This window comes from Macaca mulatta, chromosome 3 (genome assembly GCF_049350105.2).
Source record: "Macaca mulatta isolate MMU2019108-1 chromosome 3, T2T-MMU8v2.0, whole genome shotgun sequence".
NCBI lineage: Eukaryota > Metazoa > Chordata > Mammalia > Primates > Cercopithecidae > Macaca > Macaca mulatta.
In genome coordinates this window covers 120364903-120387620 of record NC_133408.1, presented here as the reverse complement: position 1 = coordinate 120387620, position 22718 = coordinate 120364903, and the positions used below count along the sequence as shown (strand labels likewise).

The 22718-nt window shown below is 42.6% G+C and overlaps 1 protein-coding gene across 26 annotated transcripts in view; it reads right to left on the bottom strand.

Annotated features, from left to right (window-relative positions):
• Positions 1-22718, bottom strand: part of ICA1 (islet cell autoantigen 1) — a 155907-nt gene that overhangs the window by 9572 nt on the left and 123617 nt on the right. For 16 of the 26 annotated variants that reach the window (XM_015133988.3, XM_015133994.3, XM_015133991.3 and 13 more), the window contains 5 exon segments: positions 21655-21752; positions 19537-19589; positions 16738-16800; positions 16594-16635; positions 5956-6228 (listed from right to left, as the gene is read on the bottom strand). In XM_015133988.3, the coding sequence (XP_014989474.1) occupies positions 5956-6228; positions 16594-16635; positions 16738-16800; positions 19537-19589; positions 21655-21752 (529 nt within the window). 26 annotated transcript variants of the gene reach the window in all.

Genomic DNA, 22718 nt, shown 5'->3' with positions numbered 1-22718 from the left:
TGTCAGTTACCTGGAGGCAGGCTAAGCCAGGAATGGCAAGAGGTGAGCACTGTTTGATGAAAGGTGAAATGGAGATAACCCGAAGCCTGACATTATATTAGCCTTAAATGGAAATCCACCCAGATGGCAACGGCATCTCAGAATTCGGTAAAACGAACACCGTGAAGGAACACAAGGCTGTATGTTTTTGGGGATTTGGAACAAGATTCCTAACTTTGGTTTGCAGAGTCCTAAATTAAAAGATGTCCTGATGCGTTTATTTTGAGCCACTGGTAATCTTTCTAGTATCAGTGTCTACTTCTAAATTTTGGAAATGGGTAGAGAATTGAGAACATCGACTCTAAGGGCCTCTCAGCATTGCCTGTCTCCAGCTCAGGTGGCCTCTTTGGCTGGCTCTCCTCCTACTCACACAAAGAGGCCTCAGGAAGGCACAATTTTCTCATCACTGCATGACACAGGAACCCCCACTCCCTATCATGCTGATAACTTCAGTCACTCTTAGAAATCCCAGCTAAAATTAACTTCATCTTCTCATTTTCAGCACAACTTCATTCTACATGCATTCCTTTGTTTCGGACTCTTAGAGCTTAAAGTAGGAGGAAAAGAAGATGTCAGTGTTCTCCAAATCCCCCTTCCTCTCCGTTTCCCCAGGGGACTGGGTACAGAACGAGGAGAGAGGTCAAAGAAGAGAGGTAGAGAGGTAGAAAAGCAGGGGAGAATCCAGGGAGACGACAGAGGAGGAAACTGAAGAGATGAAGGAGGAAGAAGAGGGGGAAATGTGGATTGTGAGACGGGTTAAGGGAGCTGGGGAGGTGGCCCAGAGCTTGCAGTTCAGTCCTGGTGCCTGTCCCTGAGGACTCGGTGCCCCAGTCTCTCACAGCCAGCCAGGACAACCTGAGACTCAGCAGGGTTGTGCCAGAGTGAACGTGGCTGCTGGCACACAGGAACATGATTTCCTAGGACAATCTCAATTTCAAATATTCTATTGTGGAGCATCATTCAATTTTGTGTGGACTTAGCCTCTGTCTCCCACACCCATTCCTCCTTTATGGCTCCCCAAATGTCTCCATCCCTGTGTGCGACCAGGATGCCCAGGCCAGGGTGTCATTACAAATTCTGCCCCTCTGACGGCTTCCAAAGAGATGCCTGAAGAGCCCCACTGGGAAATCCCTTTTGCTATCAGAGACTGTGCCGAGAGGCATGGCAAAAGGCATGGATTCTGGAGTCAGGCTGCCTGGGCTCAAAATCTGGCCTGCCCATTAACAGGAGTGTGATCTGGGGCACATCACTTAACCACTGTTCCTCAGTTTCCCAGGCAATAAAACGGGTAATAGTAGCTGGCTGGGAAGGGTGCGGTGAGGATTAAAGTTCATCCATGTGAAAAGCACACAGGACAGTTCTTGGCACATAGCACGTGTCACACCGAGTGCTGGCTGTTATTTTACCATCTACCAATTGTAGATTCACTGAATCATATAATTTTAGACCTCCGCATCTCTGCAGTAGGAACTAACCGAGGGGTAAGAAGATAACACAGGGATAAGAAGCTAAGTCCATGACCTCATTTTACAGATAAGAGGTAAAGGCCCAGAGAACTGAAGGGGCCCGACCACCAGCTTCAGAGTGAGGAGGGGCGGGGGGGATTGTAAGATAAAACCCAGGCTCTGAACTCCTCCCCGGTGTTTCACTGAGCCAGGATGCCAAATAGTCTTTATATTTTTTTGATATAGGGTCTCACTGTGTTGCCCAGGCCAGAGTGCAGTGGCATGATCACAGCTCACTGAAACCTCCACCTTCCAGGCTCAAGCAATCCTCTCACCGCAGCCCCCCAAGTAGCTAGGACTAGAGGCATGCGCCAGCATGCTCAGCTACTTAAAAAGAAATTTTCTTATTTTTTACTTTTTGTAGAGATGGCGACTCACTATATTGCCCAGGCTGGTCTCAAACTTCTGGCCTCAAGCAATCCTCCTGCCTCAGCCTTCCAAAGTGCTAGGATTACAGGTGTGAGCCACAGTACTTGGCCAACCCAATGAGATTTTCTACTCTGTGTTTAGTTTGACTACTTAGTCATTTAAGTGGTTTATTGAAATAGGTCTTTGAGATTATCTGGTTGATCACGGGAAGCAGTTTCAATATAGGGTGGCCAATGTTGAATAATAATTATTAAACTATTATATATAACTATTCATGTGCATAGGTAGATTTTTTTTTTTAAATAGACAGAGTCTCCTTCTATTGCCCAGGCTGGAGTGCAGTGGTGTGATCTCTGCTCACTCTGCTTCTCGGGTTCAAGTGATTCTCCCGCCTCAGCCTCCCGAGTAGCTGGGACTACAGGCGCGTGCCACCACTCCCAGCTAATTTTTGTATTTTCAGTAGAGACAGGGTTTCACCATGTTGGCCAGGATGGTCTAGACCTCTTGACCTCGTGATCCGCCCGCTTTGGCCTCCCAAAGTGCTGGGATTTCAGGCGTGAGCCACCATGCCCAGCCATGTACAGGTAGATTTTCTAGGCCATGGATGCAGTGAAAAAAAAAATCTCAAGTTAACATTCATCCTTTCCTCTTTTTGAGGGGACTGAGGGTCCTGATAGAAACATAGAAGGCAAAATTTGACAATAGGATCAGTTATGGAAGCAGAATGTCCATCCTTCATTTGTAACAAACATGTGTTGAAGGATCAAGGATCCCTGAACTGGGAGCAGCTGCTGGGAATCTGTAAGTGTGGCAGAAGCTGAATGGGCTGCTTATTTCAACCACCTAGGTTTGGCATTTTTCCCTCCTATCATTTCAATTCTGTAGGTATTCAATTGGCAGCTGTTTGCATGCAAAGGAAATAGTACAGTAGTTACAAGTTAACTCAGCTTTTTTTTTTTTTTTTTTTTTTTTTTAGAAACAGAGTCTCACTCACTCTGTCACCCAGACTGGAGTGTACTGGCATGATCTCAGCTCACTGCAACTTCTGCCTCCTAGGTTCAAATGATTCTCCTGCCTCAGCCTCCTGAGTAGCTGGACCTACAGGTGTGCACCACCATACCCAGCTAATTTTTGTATTTTTAGTAGAGACAGGATTTCACCATGTTGGCCCGGCTGCTCTCAAACTCCTGACCTCAAGCCATCTGCCCACCCTGGCCTCCTAAAGTGCTGGGATTACAGGCGTGAGCCACTGTGCCTGGGTGGTAACTCCTTTAACACTGACCTTGATAGAATCCCAGCAGAGGAAATAAAACTTTTAGTAGACAGAATGACCCTTTTAAATAGGAAATCAGATCATGTTACTCTGTGGCTCAACATGCTGTGATGGCTCCCAGTTTTACTTGGGCTGAAAAAGGGTCTAAGTTCTTCCAACAGCTATGAGTCCCTGTATGGCCTGGCCTCCGCCTCTGCATCCTCTGAGCATCCCTCCCCCTTGCTTAGTTGGCTCCAGCCAAGTGCCCTTCCTGAAGACCCTTCACTGTACCAGGCATGTCCTCACCTTAGGCACTGGCACAGGTTGTTCTGTCTGCCCAGAGCTCCACATGGTTCATTCTCACCTCCTGCAAGTCTCTGCTCAGATCTCATCTTCCCAGTAAGAACCTATTCAGTTGTGCAGCCTGACCTACTACCCTGACAGTCCCAACACTCCATTCATTATCCCCAGGCTCTACTTTTTCCTTTTCTCCCTAACATTGATCACTTTCTAGCCTACTGTGCGATTTGCTTATTATTATGCTTATTATTCTCTGCCTATCTGCATCCTGTTACAGTGTGAGTTCCAGGACAGCAGACAGCCTTGTCTGTTTTGTCCTCAGCTGAATTCCCAGCGCCTGGCACACAGTGGGGCCCAGTAAATATTTGTTGAATGAATGAGAGACTTGCTAAAGTGCTAGTAGGATGGCAACCTCAAATGAGATTTTGTTGGCCTGAGTAACAAATGGCCTCCCTTTGCAGTTCCTGTTTCTCTTTCCGTAGCATGAGCTTGTGTTTCTCTCTCCCTCTCAGAACACCTCCCTCCTTAGACCTCAATGTGGTTTGGTGCCTTTCCCATGTATATGGGGCAAGGCTGAAGTGCAATTCCCCGTGGCCGCTGCCCTTGTCATAGCTCTCAGGCATCGTCTGGCAGCCCCACTGTGGGCACTGAGATGAGCCTCTCTCACTTTGCCTGCTCAGGAAGTGGGCGTGGAGCTCTGACTTCTTGGCTGTCTGCGGATGTGTGTGCATGGGCTCTTACAATGACTGACACTCAGTCACCCTGGCTAAGCAGGAACATAGTCCCAGCCATTCCCTCTGGGTAGTAGGGGCTCTTGTGTTTCCAAAGCTGAGGATCTGAGTGAGGTTCGTTCTGCAACACACCTCAGTAGCCCTAAGATATCACTTGAGGATCTGGGCTCTGCCTTGACTCTCTCAGGGCTTGTTAGCACCCCCACCACAGGTGGGTGGGGATGAAACTCTAGTCAGTTGGCAGCCTTATTCATTTGCAGCTCCCGTGAATGAGGTGGTGAAACCTGGGGTGAAACTCAGGGTGGAGAAACATTTTTGGATTTCATTTATCCCTGCTCTCTCTACCTCCATTACTGCAAATAAATGAAATGGCTACGAAACAAGACAAAAAAAAGGAAGATAAAAGGAGTCATGTATTTTATTTAAAAAAAAAAAGAGACTTTTTTTTGGTCTTGCCCACCAACTCTTGTGTCCATGATCTCATCTCCAAAGACCTGAGGTTTTAATAGCCCATAATTACTTAATCGTTCCAGCTTTACCGTTTTGTTCTTAGCTTTAAGTGCCAGATAAACATGTTGTTTATTAGGGAGACAGCCTAAATTCATAGAAAAACCAAAAGAGTTTGAGAATTTCTTAAGTGATTCCTGTTTTACAATTAAAGTCACATGAAAGAAGGAAAAAGTGTTGAAATACTAAAAAATGGTTTCCTTTGTGTGTTTAGAAACTCAAACTTAAAAATTTGAATTTCAACCTGAGTTTCAGACTTCGCCCTGTAAACCAATGTGTTCCAGTGCTAGCAATTCTCAGCCAGCACTTGTTGGTGTACCTTGAACCCTTACTGATGTTGACAACCGCCCCCCCCCAGCATTTTTTTTCCAGAGAGTCTCACTGTGTTGCCCAGGCTGGAGTAGAGTTGCACGATCTTGGCTTACTGCAATCTTTGCCTCCTGGGTTCAAGCGATTCTCTTGCCTCAGCCTCCTGAGTAACTGGGATTTGGGAGTACAGGCATGTGCCATCATGCCTGGCTATTTTTTTTTTTTTTGTACTTTTAGTAGAGACGGGCTTCCACAATTGTTGGCCAGGCTGCTTGCTCTCGAACTCCTGACCTCAAGTGATCCACTCACCTTGGCCTCCCAAAGTGCTGGGATTACAGGCATGAGCCACCATGCCTGGCCTGACAAACCACTTCTGATCAGTGTGGAGACTCTTATTTTTTCTGTGGCTGAGGAGGTACTGTTTGGCCCTGTGTTTTGGGCAGAACCACAAGAGCGGAGCTAGTTGGGGGTCCTCAGGGGAGAGATGGATCAGAACAGAAGGGGAGCAGAAGTGCAAGATAAAACTTAATCTGCAAAAACAGTGAAGAAGCCCCGTGCAATGTCAGTCAGCACCCAGGAAGAGGGCATGCTTATGGGAACGTGGAGAACTCAGGGAGGAGTGGCCAAGTCAACAGGGCCTTGACCATGAAAGCAGTTTGATCCTCTCAAGTATGCCACAAGTCGTCTAAAATCCAAGGATGACAATATGATTTAGAACCACTCCTCTAACCTTTGATGTTAACACAGGGGGAGAATTATGAAAAGGAATGTATTTTAAACCCTGCAACATAAAGTTGGAATGTGATTCTGAGTCTCCAGTTTAAAAGTCAATAAAAATAGAGAAAACATTAAAAAACACAAAGAAGGAAGAAATGTGCTTTTGGATTGAAAATAAAAAGAATGAACAAACAAAAAACCCCATTTCGATCCCCACCATACCTACCTTGTAGCGAGGCCTGTAAGTCTTTCATATTTTGGTCTAAAAGCTGCGAAGGAAGGAAACCTGAGCCTGTCTGGGGCTTGGGGTCTGGCTCTCCCAGGGCCATAGTGGGCGCTGCTGGCTCCTTCACTTGGCCGTCCCCAAACACAGCGGCCCACTCTTTGCTGAACTCGCCCTCTTCCAGGGAGGAAGCATTGAAGATCTCACTCAACAGCAGCAGGTCATCTTTGTCAGCACCTTCGGGTTCCGGGGTCCCTGCCACTGGTCCCAGGCAAGCTGATTGAAGTAACAGAGAACAAAACATCACCACGGAGGGCTCAAGCCCTCAGGAATCAATGCTGTGGGGGCTGCGAAGGGGGAGACTGGGTGACGGCTGGATTTAAGAAAAAGGTCATCAAAATATAAGTTCATGCCATTCTTATAGCCTCTCTTAAGAGTTTATAGAATTAAATTTCTAATCCCATGTTCCCTTGTCCCCTGTCCTCCAAAGCAAGTTCAGTTTCTGGGCATCAGACTCTAGGGTTTTGCCTTTTCTTTAATATAAAAGCAAATTTGCCAAAACATTTCTCAGATATGAAACAAAGCCAAGATTGAAAACGTGTTGGAGATCTTAGTTCCTTGTTTGTATAGCTTCCCAAATCTTCCCACGCAAGCCCTCAATACACATTGCCTGGCTGGAACAGCAACACACCATGTGGCAGCCTGTCCTACCACCCAGGATGGGGAAAGAACCTTCACCACGCCCTGGTCCAGGGCACAACAGGGAAGGGGAGGATGTCCAGAAGCTCAACTATGCCCAAGAGAGGCATCCTTACTTCCTTCCCACTTTGCTGAAACTCCATTGCATGAAGCAAAGGAAAAGTGGGTCTGGTTTGCCTGAGTACCTTTTGTAGCAATAAAATAAAAGGGAAAGAGGCTGTGGGTCAGGGAGCTTCACAGGCTAGAGACACAGTTCTGGGGGAGTTGAAGTGAGCACCAGATCAGAGGCGAAGCCTCAGGTCCACCCCTTCCCTGCTGTGTGACTTCAGTAAAACCCTTAGACCCCCTTGAGTCTCTGTTTGCTCATCCATAAGGTTATCATGTTAATAAGGGCCACCTTGGTGTTGTCAGGAAGACCAAAAGAAATACACCTTAAACCTAACTCCCTTTTCAGAAGGAAGGCCTTAAAGAAGACAGCCATCCTTACATTACGAACATTGGCAGAATACTGAATATTGAATACAAGTAGCATTTTCAGAAGGAAGGCCTTAAAGAAGACAGCCATCCTTACATTACGAACATTGGCAGAATACTGAATATTGAATACAAGTAGCATTACTATCAGAAATCTTACACCAAGTCCTTTCATTGGGTTTATTACATATTTTGAGAACCAAAGACAGATAGTATTATCAACTGTGGCTTTGTGGTGGTATCTAATTGCCACTTGGAAACTATAAACATTTTTGTTGTTAATTCATAAAGAGAAGAAAAAAATCATGTTTAATATATTTTTTTTCCGAGCCATGCTGCAATTCTGATATGGTCATATTAAATGAGATGACCAGGTTTTCTTCAAATATATAAGATAATTAGTAAGTAAAGCCTTCTTTTTTTTTTTTTTTTTTTAAGTTCTCTGTGTTGGCTTTACTGGATCTATTTTCAATCACACTTTACATAAAGATCTAAAGATGAAGGGGATTTCTGATGTGCTGAGCAGACAGGCTATAAATCAGGGAGGGGAAGAATCTAGTCACTCTCGTGTCACTGTGGTTTAAAAACAGTGGCAAAACATCATTTTAGTCGGACAACTGTCTAATGTAAGCATTCTTATTGTTTGTCTTATCACAGAAATTCTCACTAAGACATAGCCTGTAGGTGTTGTGGGTGAGAAGATGTGGAAAATGGCATTTTAAACAGGCTTCTGAGACAGTGTGATGTTAACAGGGCTGTTCAGGAACCACTTGAGCCTGCACGTGGTGGGCGAGGCAGGACTGTAAGGTCAGGCAGGTGGCCCACCTGTGTTGATGAAGGCAGGAGCTAAAGGAAAGGAAAGCAACCTTCGCAGCTCAGGATGCGTCCATCAACACCTGTATCTATGCATGCTCCCCTCCCCAGCATCACCCTTTTAATGATTATTAACATTACAAAACTCTACACTTCCTACTTTCAGGTGGGACTGGAATGCCCAAACCCTTTCTTACAGTTTACTTTTTGCCCTGACTGAAACCAGATAATTACTGAACCAAACCTGTTTTATTGAAACCAAGTCAAGTCAATGTGTAGACCCTGGAGAAGCAGATAATTTCAAATGCACCTTGGAAATGACGTACGTTCCTCCTACAGTTGCTTTGTACAGCCCTCCACTAAGTCAAATCCTAGATGTCTGTCCAGGGAAGATCATTACTAATATTAGCAACAACAAATAATAAACTGTAAGCCTTCTAAAAATAACCACAGACTGTAACAGCTCCATCTTTGTTTTTATTGTTTAGGTTGTGTGCTATGGTGTTTATAATGGACTTTGGTGGTTTTTGCTAACTCAGCATCCCTTCCCTCTGCTTCTTCAGTCTTCCCTTTGGGAAAATGCCTTCTCCATGTGATCCTGGTGAGATGCCACTGGAAATGACTCATTACCCTCCACCCCAGTGAATGAGCGGCAAGGCTGGCCAGAGTCCTCCATCCCCTAGGCCGTGGTGACTGGCTCAGGGGTGGACACATGTCAGACACCTCCCTGAATTTGGTATATAGAAATGTAATGGAAGAGGGCCTCCCTTTCTTTGGGATTCCAATCTCTAAAGATGCAAATTTCAGGCTTCCAGTGATAATGAAGTCAACACATAGAGGGAAACAGCCTGAAGAGGTGGAGAGAGACAAAACTGTCTAAGCGCCTGGATCCAGCCTTGCTTGAAGCCAATCCACAATTGAGTGTCCCCACTACATGGATCCATACATTCTTTTTTGTTTTTAAAAATTTAAACCTAAACTATTTCAAATAGGGTTTTTCTATCACTTGCAATCAGAAAACTTTTTATTAATACCATATCCTATTCAACTCAAACTTTTTAGTGACCAAAAAGAGAAAAGGACCCTTGGTGAGGATATTGCCCACAGCCAGTTCTAAATACAGATTCTGCCTACACTGAGGTCTACTACTGAATTTAGCCTTTTATTTAGCTTCCTGGTTATTCAACAGTTAACAGGCTACATAGTGCACATTTTCTCTTTTAAGAGAACTCACCACTTAGCTAAAAGCAATGAAACTGGCACTGACTTGAACCATAAAATACAAAAACCTCCCAATTATTGTACTGATAATTAAGATGCTTAAAATTATTACACATATCTCATAAGAAAAATCTAATTACAAGTAGAAAAGGACAGGTTCAGGTCTGTAACCACACAAGTTGAGACTTGAGAAATAACTCTATAGTCAGTTGGCTTTTGAGAATCATGCTGTCATTTTCTTTGAAAAAAATTCAAGTCAACTGAGAGAAAATGGAGACACATGCAGAGATGTGATAAGCTCTTCGGGAGAAACTCTAGTAAGAAACTCCCAACTGGAGTCAGGGCTTCCACCCATGCAGACGTGGATTGCTTCTGGGTTATGGTGCCCCACTCCTGCTTTTGTCTTAAAGGATGAACAAGGGCTGAGGATCTCTCAGGTGCCAAACCCACAGATGCTACTCCAAGCTCCCTTCACTCTCTTGCAGGCTCTTAAGTCTCCAGGTTTACTTTCTTATCAGATAACCCAACCACAGACACTGCTGCAAAAATAAGAGCCAACAGACATGACGTACTCACATCCTCACCCGTCTCCAACTCCATGAACTTGCAGGCATTGCCTCTCCTTTCTAAGATGAGCCCTCTCTGTGCCCTCCCCTTCTTCCTGAAGCCTGCTGTGTTCCCACCATTATTCAGATCCAGCATCTTTAGTCTTTCATTCTCCAATGCTTCCTTCCCCTAGCCACAGGAGATGTGTGCCTATCTCAACGATAATCAGCCTTCACTTGATGTTGCTCTCCACCGTCCCCTCGCACTTTCAAGTTACTGTTCTGGTTTCTTCTTCCTTCTACAACCACATATTCTACTTTGGCTCTACTCTTTTCTCAGCTGCTTGTAATTAAGTTCCTGCCCCCACCCTACATTGAAGTAGCTCTCTTGAAGGTCAGCAGTGAGATCCTCAATTCCAATGCTCTTTTCCCAAGCCTTGACCTGTACAGCATCATTTGTACCACTGCCCGGCCTGGAAATGCTGCCATCTCCTGGGAGTTCCCATGAGGCGGCTCTCTTGGATGACCGCCCATCTCCCTGACAGTACCTTCTCCACTGCCTCCTCCTACTCTGGCTGCCCTTAAGGTTTCATCCCAAACCATCATACCTTCCCTACATTCTCTATAGAAGATCTTTCCTATTCTTAGGGTTCCAACGTCACCTCAGAAGGTTCTCCAATCTCTACCTCCAATTCCAAGTTCTTTCTGGAACTCCAAAGACAAATTCCTGTCTGGGAGCCCTTCTGGGTTTGCCCATTGGTGAAGCTGCTGGTGCTCCATAGAGGAACACTCCCTTACTGTGTATCTTTGCTTAGCATGTGTTATGGTTTGCGTATCTGTCCCCTCCAAAGCTCAGGCTTATATTTAATCCCTAGTGTGGCAGCATTGAGAGGTGGGGCCTTTAAGAGGTGATTAGGTCATGAGGGCTCTGCCCTCACATATGGGTTAACCCATTCATGGATTAATGAATTAATGGATTATCATGGGAGTGGGACTGGTGGCTTTTATAAGAAGAGGAAGACAGACCTGAGGGAGCACACTCGGCCCCCTCACCATGTGATGATGCCCTAAGCTGCCTTGGGACTCAGCAGAGTCCCCACCAGCAAAAAGGCCCTCACCAGGTGTGTCCCTTTGGAATTGGACTTTTTAGCCCCTATAACTCTAAGAAATAAATTCAATTTCTTTCTTTTCTTTTCTTTTTCTTTGCGGAGTCTCACTCTGTCATCCAGGCTGGAGAGCACTGGTGCAACCATAGTACTCCAGGCTGGAGTGCCTTCCGAGTAGCTGGGACTACAGGCACATGCCACCATGCCTGGCTAACTTTTAAAACTTTTGTAGAGATAGGGTTTCACTTTGTTGCCCTCTTGGTCTCAAGTGATCCTCCTGCGTTGATCTCCCAAAGTGCTAGGATTACAGGCATGAACCCTTTTCTTTATAAATTATCCAGTTGCCAGTATTCTGTTATAAGCAACAGAAAGCAAAGTTAGACAAGCTGGCTGTGAGATTACTCACTTACTCAAAGGCCTTCAATGGCTCCCCGACTACTGGGTAAAGTAACACTCTGTCTAGTGGTATTCAGGACCTCTACAGTCAAGCACGAATGCAGCCCTTTCAGCCACTCATCCACACAGCCATCTGAAAAGCCTTCATTCAATTCGGCAGAACTTCTCTACTTGCCATTGCCCAAACATATTCTGGGAACCGGATGGTTTGTCCCAATGAGAAAAATCATACTTTTTTTTTTTGCAACCAATAGGAATCTTAGAGATCATCTCCTCTAACTCACTTTACAGATAAGGAAAACGACACCCAGGTTAAATAACCTACCCAATGACACAAAATTTATTAGTTACAGACAATCTTGCTAGGGACCCTGACGCACAGGTCAAGGTGTTTTCTCACTGCAGCACTCTGCTGTTACTTCAGAACCTATTAAGGATCTCATGTATAAATTAATATTTAAGCTTTTGTAAAGTGTTGAGGGTTTCTAAGGTCTGATGGCTCCGCTGGCAGCCAGGCACCATGCAGGCACCATGGCAGAAAGGCTGAGATGACAGATCCACTCAGCATGTTTGCTCTGTACTGCACAAGTTTTCAAAAATAAAAACCCTATGCTCCTGGGAGAACATTCCCTGGGAGAACTGATCCTGAACCAATGAGCAATATCTGTGTGAAAACTCACATAGAGAGGAAGCTCTTCTAAGTTCAGACGCAGTGTGGGAAATTGGTGACAGCTCACTCAGGTGGTATTTTTGAACTCATACTGAGTTTCATGACCTCAGCATAAATTAGAACACAGAAGATGGAAGGAAACATAACTACATAGACCAAAAACGAGAGCACAGGAAAGCTGGCAGATAAATGTCACTTAATTTACCTTCATCTGCGTGTGAAACAGGAAGACTCCATCTCTCTGGTTTTCTCCCCCATCCCCACTCTCTACATTATGACTAATCGTAAAGGCCACACGCTTGCAATATAGATGAAAAACCCCAAACACCAACACTATCCTCACATCACCCAAAGAGAGTACGGGGAAGATAGGGAGGAAAACACCTTACGAAAATGGCTAACAAGAAAAACATATTCTATGTTATAACAAACTGTACTTGTTTGGAACTCAAGAACACTGCTTCTAAGAACTTCCCTGATGAAAAATGATATGGATTATAAAAAGAACAGATAGAGGAAAAACTACTCCTACTCTCCGAAAAACAAAACAAAACAAAAAACAAACAACAAACCAACAGTACTGGACCCTAAGTAGGCACTAAAAAAAAATTCTTGCTCATGATCCCCAAGCTTACTACTCCATTTCAGCAGTAGATCTTAGCAGACAAGTAATCTTACTGAAAAACATAAAACTTAGGGCAGGGATAAATATTTATAGAATCTTTACAGAATTTTTTTTTTTTTTTTTTTTTTTTTTGAGACAGAGTGTCACTCTGTTGCCCAGGCTGGAGTGCAGTGGTACGATCTTGGCTCACTGCAACTTCTGCCTCCTGGGTTCAAGTGATTCTTCTGCCTCAGCCTCCAGAGTAGCTGGGATTACAAATGCCCATCACCACGCCCGGCTAATTTTTGGATTTTTAGTAGAGACAAGGTTTCATTAAGTTGGTCAGTCTGGTCTCGAACTCTTGACCTCAAGTGATCCAACCATTGTGGCCTCCCAAAGTGCTGGGGATTACAGGTGTGAGCCACCGCCCCCAGTCAGAATCTTTATAGCAATCTTTAAAAAGGTAAATCTATAGAGAGCACTACAGGCTACAGGGTGATCAGCTAAGAACAGTATTTGGTTAAAAAAAAAAAAGTATCTAAGCCCGCAGTGCATCCCAGGGTGCTGAGGAAGACTGAGAGGAGGGAAAGTTTATGAGAAAAGAGAAGGTGCTTATTAGTACTTGCCACTTCGTATGCAAGGAAGCAGTCAGATCCCTAGTCGGTAATATATGGATAACTGCAGGAGGCAATTCTGAGTGACTCAGGAGGAACTCAGAAGTAAACATGTATGATTGCTGTGGGCTAAAAGTTTTCACCCCCACCTGTGGTAGCTGTTGAATGAGCTATTATTCTGACATGCAACCACAATTTAGAATCATAAGTCTAGAAGTAGCAACCAAGGAAGTAGCAGGAGATAAACATTTTATTTAGAATATAGAGAATTAAAATTGTTTTAATTGGCTCAGTCTTATCCTAGAAAGGGATCTTTTGGGTAAGGCCAACTTATGAGACTTAGGTGAGTTGAATTCATTGAACTTTCTTCTGCCTTGTAATACCACTTTTTTGTTCAGGTATCTGCTATTCATTTTTCTTGGCCGGATTTTGGGAAACACAAAGACTTCTCCATAACAAATTGAGGTCAGATTGCCACATGTGGTCATAAGGCAATTTGAGAGCACTTTCACGTGGCTCAAAATGTCACTAACTTTTTTACTTAAAACAGTTTTATAAACTGTGGTCAAATATTGGTTTTCCATCACATTAGCTATTTAGTAGGAGAAAGCCAATGTCATTATGACACTGAATGGGAGTGATTTTCTGGGCAATGGCTCTTTGAGAATCGTTGCTGTTGTCATGAGCGGTCTGCTTTTTGATAACATTGTACCACGGTTTAGCCATTACTTGTCTAACAGAATTACCACTGGGAGTGAACCGGCCCCCAAGCAGCAGGGTGCTAGAGCTTATCGCCCCCAAGTCCTATAAAGTCAGTCATCCCTGGATTAAGCTCTTTTTATTTCTTGACTGTTTAATGTTGTGCATATTGTAATCAGTATTTTAATTCAGGATTTGGGCCTTCCGGCAGTTTTCCAAAGGGCACACATTTTGAAGTCAACAAATTAATGAGTGTTCTTTTCTTCAGTCACCACAAGTTTTCTGTGCACTGACAGAATATTTTTATTCTACAGACCATGTTAATATTTAAGCTGATGCTACCTTATGGATCGACAACATAGAAGCGGAGGCAGACAGTGGGGCAGCACTGCTCATGCCTGAAGAAGGGCTGTGTGGGTTGGTAGTGAGAAAGAGAAAAGAGAAATTATGTGACATTGTCTTTAACTGAGACAATGTGCAAATCAATACTTCTACCTGAGAACAACTACACATTTTAAGGGACCAGCACATTAATATCTCTATCTTTAGAATTACATAGAGTGCTCAAAAAAAGGGGTATGGACTGCTAGTCTACAAAACTAACAAAGATAGTAACTATAAACCAATGAGATATGAAAGCTGTTTTAAATAAGTAGACAAGTGTCAAGTGTCAATCTCATTCCAACATATCTGGCACATGCTTTTGAGGAAGTTTATAAAAGTAAGCATCTATCGCAGGCAGCGGCATTTCTGATTTAATTCTCTGAAGAAATGCATGACCACTGGGGTTAGGGTTGTACCTTTACTGCTGAGTTAAAGAAAATTAAATTCTAAAGCCAAGAACCTTTTTTTTTTTTTTCTTTTTTAAGAAAGAGGGAAACAAAATACATACTCGTATTTGCTGTGTCTGGGTAAAGAAACACCAAGATACACTGGGGGATGGAAGTATTAGAATAGGGAGGGGGTTAAGGAAGAGGAAAGAGAGTGAGGATTCTTTTACTGTGTATTTTTTTTTATTATAAGTCGGCTTTTGTCCCAATGTGAATGTACTACCTAGTCAAATTCAAACATTAAAATGATAAAATTAAAGAAGGTGATAATAAAAGCAAAGAGCAAATTATATAAACAAGATGTTGGGAACAAGAGGAATAACAGCCTTCCTGTCAAAGTAAGTTAAAGCATGTGAAGGATTATAAATACATTTCTTAACTGGTAAGACTTGTTGAAACTGGGTGGTGGGTACCTAGGCTTGTTCTATTATTGTCTTTACCTAATTTTGGTAAGAATAAAATATTTATCCCTGCCAAAGAATAATTTGTAAAAGATGCCTTTATTCTATCAAAGTAATGTGTTCTTAAGCCAAGGAGGAAAATGTTTTACAAAAATGGACACCATGTATAGCAATCTACATTAGCTGCTTATTACTTCCACTACCTGGTATGATTTCAATGTTTACAAATGATTAGTCATTTTGATAAAACATGCATGGATATTCACACAATACTGCATAGTATTCTACATGTCATAAGACAGTAACAGGGAAAGCAGGTAACTGTCCTCAAGTTTATATCCCTAAACCGTGAAAACTTAATGCTAGAGGTGTGGTGCCTTTCCACTTTTGAAAAAACTTTAACCAATATCCTCTGTCTTCCAGAAACTCTCTTCCTCGTACACTCTAAATTAAATCAACATCAAGCCCAGGCTGAACTGAGTTGTCTGCCCTGGTTGACTGGGGCCTGCAGGATGACCTCAGCCAATCTGTAGTCCTGTGAGAAACCTGTAAAGCCAGGGGAGGCTGCATGACAGCCACCAGGACATAGGAGGCTGTGGAGTTTGGCTCCAAATTTCGGGGGTATTTTGGATTCTTGGTACATCATTAAAAAGAAACCCTTGGTCAGATGGTGAGCTAAGGCTATAACTAGGCTGAACCCTCTCCATGTCTTAGGATTACTTAACACTATACATGTCTCACTCAAATCCATGGTTCTGGATTCTCTTTTGGGAGATTATTTTTTAAGTGATTTTAGGTTTGGTAAATTCGGGTGTGGGACTTAACTAAGCAAACTCTCCCTCTGCATCTACCTAAGGGTCAGTAGAGAGTTAGCACAGTAAACCACCCAGAAAACATTACTAGTCCTACTATCTCAACTCATGACCATTTGACACAACCCTGTGTTAGAGGCCATCAAGTACCTCTTACACACGATCTCCAATTCTGACAATAAACCACCAAGGCTGTTGCTATTGTTTCCATTTTACTAATGAGAACAACTGAGGCTTAGAGAGTTTAAGTATGAAACAAATCACTTCAAATACAGGCCATTTATGGTAAAACCAGTTTTTAAATCCACATGTGTGATTCTGAAAGCCATGTTTTTTCTACTATAGCATGTGACCCCTGACATAACTTTTAGCTGTAGTAGTTTGAACATTATGAAATTCATTATACCAATGATGATAGATCCCCCATACTAATTTGTGCTTGGGCATATTTAAGGTCATTTATAAAGACTGTCACCCAAGAAACTTTGCTTTGGAATGCAAAGCTATTAAAAAGAATAAGATTACATTTTCTTACATGCAAAAGAGTAATTTAAAAAATCAAACGTAGTCCCAGCTACTCGGGAAGCTGAGGCAGGAGAATGGCGTAAACCCGGGAGGTGGAGCTTGCAGTGAGCTGAGAGCCGGCCACTGCACTCCAGCCTGGGTGACAGAGCAAGACTCCGCCTCAAAAAAAATAAAAAATAAAAAATAAAAAAACCAAACAAATCATAATCCCGAAGAAACACATAAATCTTACCACCTTCCTCAGGTTTCATGTCTAACAGTTCATCTATGGGTCCTTTAGAGGAGAGGAAAGAAAACAAATTATGAGTTAGTTTCATTTTGTGAGGAGTTTGAGTCAAATAATTAAAATTGAGTAGTTTTCCTTAATCTAGATTACCTGAGCCTGCAGTATGTGTAGCGCTTTTGTCTAAGGCAGATAAAATACTTTTTCCATCTTCAGCTGTAATATAACGTGTGCAACTGGTTACCAACAACTCGAAATGGTGTGCATGTTCATATGCTATTGCAGTGTAAGGTAAATGCACAGTCTCAGGAAGAAATGGGATCCACAAACTCACTCAGGCAGAAGCAGGGGTCCTCAGATTACACTGGACTCCTGCTACTGGCTCTCAGAGAATGCTGAATTAACAGCCCTGAATCTTTGCTTTGTTTGGCAGACAACCTGAAAATCATACGACATTGATCTAACAATTCTCCTTCCATGGACAAGTGTGTGACTTAAGTAACTATTACTTGATGATGCTAATGAACTTTAGCCATATGGGCCTGGCTAAAATGAAAAGGTAGATTACTAAGTGAAAGAAGTCAATCTGAAAAGGCTACACATTGCATGATTCCAGTTATATGACATTCTGGAAAAGACAAAACTATGAGGGCAGTAAAAAGATCAGCGTTTGCCAAGGGTGTGAGGGGAGGAAGGGATGAATAGTGGAGCACACGGGGGTCTCAGGGCAGTGAAACTATTTTGTATGGTCCTGTAATGGTAGATACGTATCATTATACATTTGTAATACCCACAAAATGTGTAACACCAAGAGTGAAGGCTAATGTAAATTATGGACTTTGGGTGATAATGATGTCAATGTAAGTTTATTGACTATAACAAATATACCACCTGGTATAGGATGTTAATAGTGGGAAAGGCTATGTATATGTTGGGGAAAGGAATATATGGGAAATCTCTGTACTTTGACCCTAATTTTGCTGTGAACCAAAAACTATTCTAAACAATAAAGTGTGTCTGTGTGTATGTTTGTAATAGAACAACCTTAAAACTTGATTTGCTCATATGTTCATTAGCCTTTCTGCAAGTCACAGAATAAAAGAAATATGATACTTCATTATAATGGATTTTATTCTGTGCATATATAAAACAAGATGATCGACATTTACAATCTCAAAATATGCAAATACCACAAGCAATTATACTGCACAAGGAACGAGAGGAAATTTGATTCCCCTGCATTGTCGCATATTGTATGAATATATAATTTATATAGATTTATAACTTGCATACAAATATAATAAACTGCAGTTTATATTTTCCCACAGAACCCATGTTTTCCTATCCAATTACCTTGACTATGACAACATTAGTGATTCGTGCTGTGGGTACACTGAGGCTGGCGGGCTTGGATCCACATAGACAGAGAGCTCTTCTGTGGCCAAGAGCAGGCCCAGCTGCTCCCTTTCTCCTCCTGCCACTTGCTCCTCGTCATGCTCTGGAGCATGGTTTCTCTGACTTTCTCCAGGTCCTCCTGGGCCCATAACCTTTGCCCAGGCTATTTCTTCTGCTTTGACAAGTCTTGCTATAGCACTTGGATTAGCCAGTTTCCCGATCTCCTCAAAAAGTTGTGTCCTCTCCATCACATGTGCCCAAAGCCCCGCACCTCTCCCTTGGAGCTCCCACCAAAGCTGGAGCTGCTGGATTACTTGTGTAATGATTAGATTACCATCTGCTTCCCCTTTTGACTGTCAGCCTCACCCTGGAAAGGACTGACTATGTCTGGTGCACCACTGTATGCCCAGAGCCCAGCGCCATGCCTGGCACAGAGGTGGCTCAATAAACATCTGTTGAACAAATGAACAAGTGTGTGAGTACTTGTATGTGAAGGTGTATATGCGTGAATGGATGACATGAAGCAAGCATTAGAGGCAAAAAAGTGAGTCTTTTTTTTTTTTTGTTGTTGTTGTTGTTGTTGTTGTTGAAAGGCAGATAGGAGAAAAGCAAATAGGACGAGAAGTAAGTGGGTAGAAAGATAAAAAGGAAGATAGAGGGTGAAGGAGAAGAATGGAGCAGAGGGGAAGTTCCAGAATCTGCTTTGCCTCCTCCTATCTTCCAGAAAGGTACCATACCAGAGGGTGAAGCAGGAAGAGGTGCATATGTCCCCAGGGAGGCCAGGTAAACACACTGTTGGGGTAATTGTAGTTCTCTTCATAACACCTGTAAAACACTCCCCCGCATCTCCAAGGAGCTTGGGTGCCAGTGAAGTGCTTGGTACTGCATCACATTAGTTCTACCACCATCTATCAAACCCTCCACCCCTTGGTGAGGTGAAGGACCAATGAAAAAACTGGCAGTAACAGCGGGAGACAGAAATAGCTGATGAGCCTGCACAGCACACTGTGCCACCTTCCAATGCTCTGACCCCTTCTCCTAACACATCAGGTTCACTTCACCTGAGGGATCCGGGGGTTGCTCGGCACTGGCAGGCTGAGGCATCAGCTGGCAGGGCAGAGTGAGCAGTTCCCATCTGTTTCCAACATCGACAAATACCCACCCACCCCACACATACCACAAATCCACCTCTCCTGAGGTCACAGCCTCATCTTATTAAAACTAGAACGAGTCAGGGTCACAGCAGAAATCTTATAATCTGCTGTGAAAAGAAACAGCGATTTGCCAGTTCCCGTCGTGGCTGCCCTCTGAAGAGCTGCTGCTGACATGACTGTGATGTGATTTTCTGGTTCACAATACACAGCCTCTCTCAGTAACGCTGTAGGGTTGACATCGTGGATATCTGAACATTTAGAACTGAGTCTAAAAGCAAATCAGCCTTTTCTCAGTTGAAAAAGAAGAAAGGCCTAGGAGGAGTTTGCCAAAAAGGAAAATGACTTGGCGGTTGAACATTAAGTAATATTTCAGAAGCAATTCTAAATAAAAATCAAAACTTACTCTTAAAACTAGAGGATTCCTTGCGCTGGTTTTCTTCCTCTAATGAAATTAATCTTAAAATAAAAAAGAGGTTTAGTCGTCAAGTTCTACCAGTGTTATATTTATGATACAGCCAGATTTTCAGTACAATATTACTTCACTTTTAACACAGACACATACACTACACACACACACACACACACACACGAAGAAGCGTCAACATATAGTCATTTACATGCCAATTTGCTGGCCTTCTGTCCCTTTCTGTAGCATCTTAATATCTGAATTTGCTTTCATCACAAGGCAAATATTCTGTAAATATCTAGATGGGCAGCTAGATATAAATAAGATAGATGCATACAGTCATCACTTTAAAAAAACAGTAAAAATTAATAGTAAAAAAACTGTAAAAAATCAGTCAGAATTGATTTCTTCTGATTCCTAGTGTTATAGGAGGGGACACCTCCAGAGGTTAGCTCAGCTACAGAGGCTGCAGGCAGGACCACTCACAAATCCAGGCTGGCCGTCTCCTACTCAACTCTCACCACCTCTTTAAACACAAAGACACATCACTGCCCTGAGACTCACTTGGTGCCTCCGAACCTTCTTCCTAGAACCATGATGCATCTTCAGCTGCTATTTCTAAACAAAATTCATGTTCAATGTTCACTGTCATTTTAAATAGTTACTGGGTTATACTTTTTGAGCTTTTGAAATGAAATACTAAAGTATTTGAGAAATCTGAATTAATTAAAACAAATCAAGAAAATCCCAGGTAATCCCCTTCTAAGTAAAGGTGAATGCTTTATTTTGATTGTATGAACTTATATGGTGAAAAGAAGGTACAGGGACCCACTCAAGGCCTCACGTCTTACTACACAAGAGTATGTGGGCAGCCCCTTAACCTTCCAGAGCCTTCCTTCCATCTTTTACACAATGAGGAAAATCCCAGCCTTGATATCACTGAAGGTTGTCATGAGATGGAATTAACATAAATAAAACGCCTGGCATTGTACCTGGTTCATAGCAGGTGCTCACTAAAATGAAGCTAGCAGTATTACCATCATCAGGAATGGGTTAAACTGCTTCACCTTAAACTAGCCAATTGTACTAGATTCAGATCATATTCTACAGTCTGTCCTTCAGTGGGAACTTGTCTTCATTCCGCACCAAAAAATTTACCTAGTACATATATGCTTTAAAATTTAAAAAGGCTAATATTGGCAGCAAATTTTCCTGTGGGACAAAAAATATGTCTGAAAGTTGATTTAGAAATACAATAAAAGTATACGCCTATTTTACTATAAGATTGTCATCTAAATTTTTGTGTGTATGGAAAAGGAGTAGAGAATAGAAGCAAGGGCATCCATTTTGTTTTCCTAGGTCAGCCAGTTCAAAGATTAACTACTTTCCTGCAAGCTACTACATCTCCACAGAAAACGATATAGATTCACATTTAAACCTCCTTCTCACTGTATGAGAATGGTAACCATGCACCACACATGCTGAAAAGTTCATCTCAGTATTTAAAATGACAAGAGGCACCTTCTTTGAAAAGGGGCATGAAATGGAGATGGAGTAGTCATTTCCTGTACTCAAAGCTGTTCTCTGTTTCACAGAGAAGAAAACAGACATTCTGCATGGTAGAAAATACAGTGCCAAAATCCAACACTTTCATATGATGATGCCTTAGTATGCATGTGTCCCGGGGCAATTTCATAGGAAAGCTCCTTCAGTGAGAGAAAAACCAGGGGATTTCCTATCTAGAAGAGCATATAGTATTGACAAAAGACCAGATAGGGTCCAGAAACCAGAGAAAGTGCAAAGCTGGGGCTCAGGCCACAGGCAGAGAGCCAGGGAGAGCTGGGGACATTTGCCCTGTCTTGCCCCAGTCAGCTCCTCACAAGTGTGCCCTTTTAGGTCCCCTGGAAACTGATCTCTTACTGGGATACGTGAGTCACGACCTAGCAGGAACATGTGTTAAAGGGGTTTGGCCGGGATGCTAATACATCTACTCTGAGAAGTGAGGAAGTAAGACAACGAGTCTGTGTCTGAGGCCCAGCCAGGTTCGGTCAGCAAGAACCACGTCACTCTCACCTGTGGGAAGAAAGATGCAGAGGGAAGGAACCTGTGACTTACTGACTCGGCTCCTGCACGGCCTCATCTGTACTCTCCTGCTGGGTGATTTTCTTCTTCTCTTCTTTTTCAACTAATTTTTTCATAGGGTCTTGTAAGCTCTTGATCACAAGCCACAGAAAAATGAAAAGAAAAAAAAAAGAAGAAATAGAGACAAAAAAAGAAAAGAAAGGTTATGAACACAAAAATTCAACTGTCATTGGTCCCAGCAACCAAACTTTGAATTACAGGTATTGGGAGGTGACCTTGAACCAATCAGTTGGAAGAAATAAAATTTTATATGGTCAAGCTACAGTGTTCTCAGACACATCCAATAAATAGTAGCATATATAGCAGAGCTGATTTGCCACTAGATTTATGTTTTCCCTTTTGAGACAAGTTATTCAAACACGGCCTTTTGGCTATTGCTAACTTTATTTTTCAACTTCAACAGGCAGTTAAGATAAACATTCTGTTCTGTTTGCAGCCCACACACTGACAAAGTAGAAGTTCCTCCCACCTCCACCAGAGATGAGACAATTTCATTTTATTTTTAATTTTGTTTGCTATTTTGCAATCTCAAACCCAGTTTTAAAAAATAACAGAAAAAACCTTTTCTTAAAAAACCAAAAATAGTGGCCTAACATATTCTGACAACCTAACTCCCACGAGTGGACAGAGCAGGTGCATCCAAATCTTTGTAAATTAAAATGGGTGAGAGTCTCTTTTTGGCATATCATTTGTTGGAGTTACTGTTTTCAAGGCTTACTAAATATTTAAGTTTTTTTTTTTTTTTTTTTTTTTTTTTTTTTTTAAGGAAGTGCCTAGAAACTGTATACCAGTGACAATGACCCTGAAAAAAAAAAGCAAAACATTTTTAGAACTGAATAATGAGTTATACAAAAAGATCTCTATTTCTGGCCCTAATTAAAATACAAACCTACAAATACGAAAGAAACATCTCAGGATACTTATCCTTCTTATATTCTCAGAACTACTAAAATCCAAGTCATGAGCCTGGGGCCCTCACCTGGTTTCTCCTGTCCTTCTCCTGCCTATCATTCACTTGTCTGACACACACAGGAGGC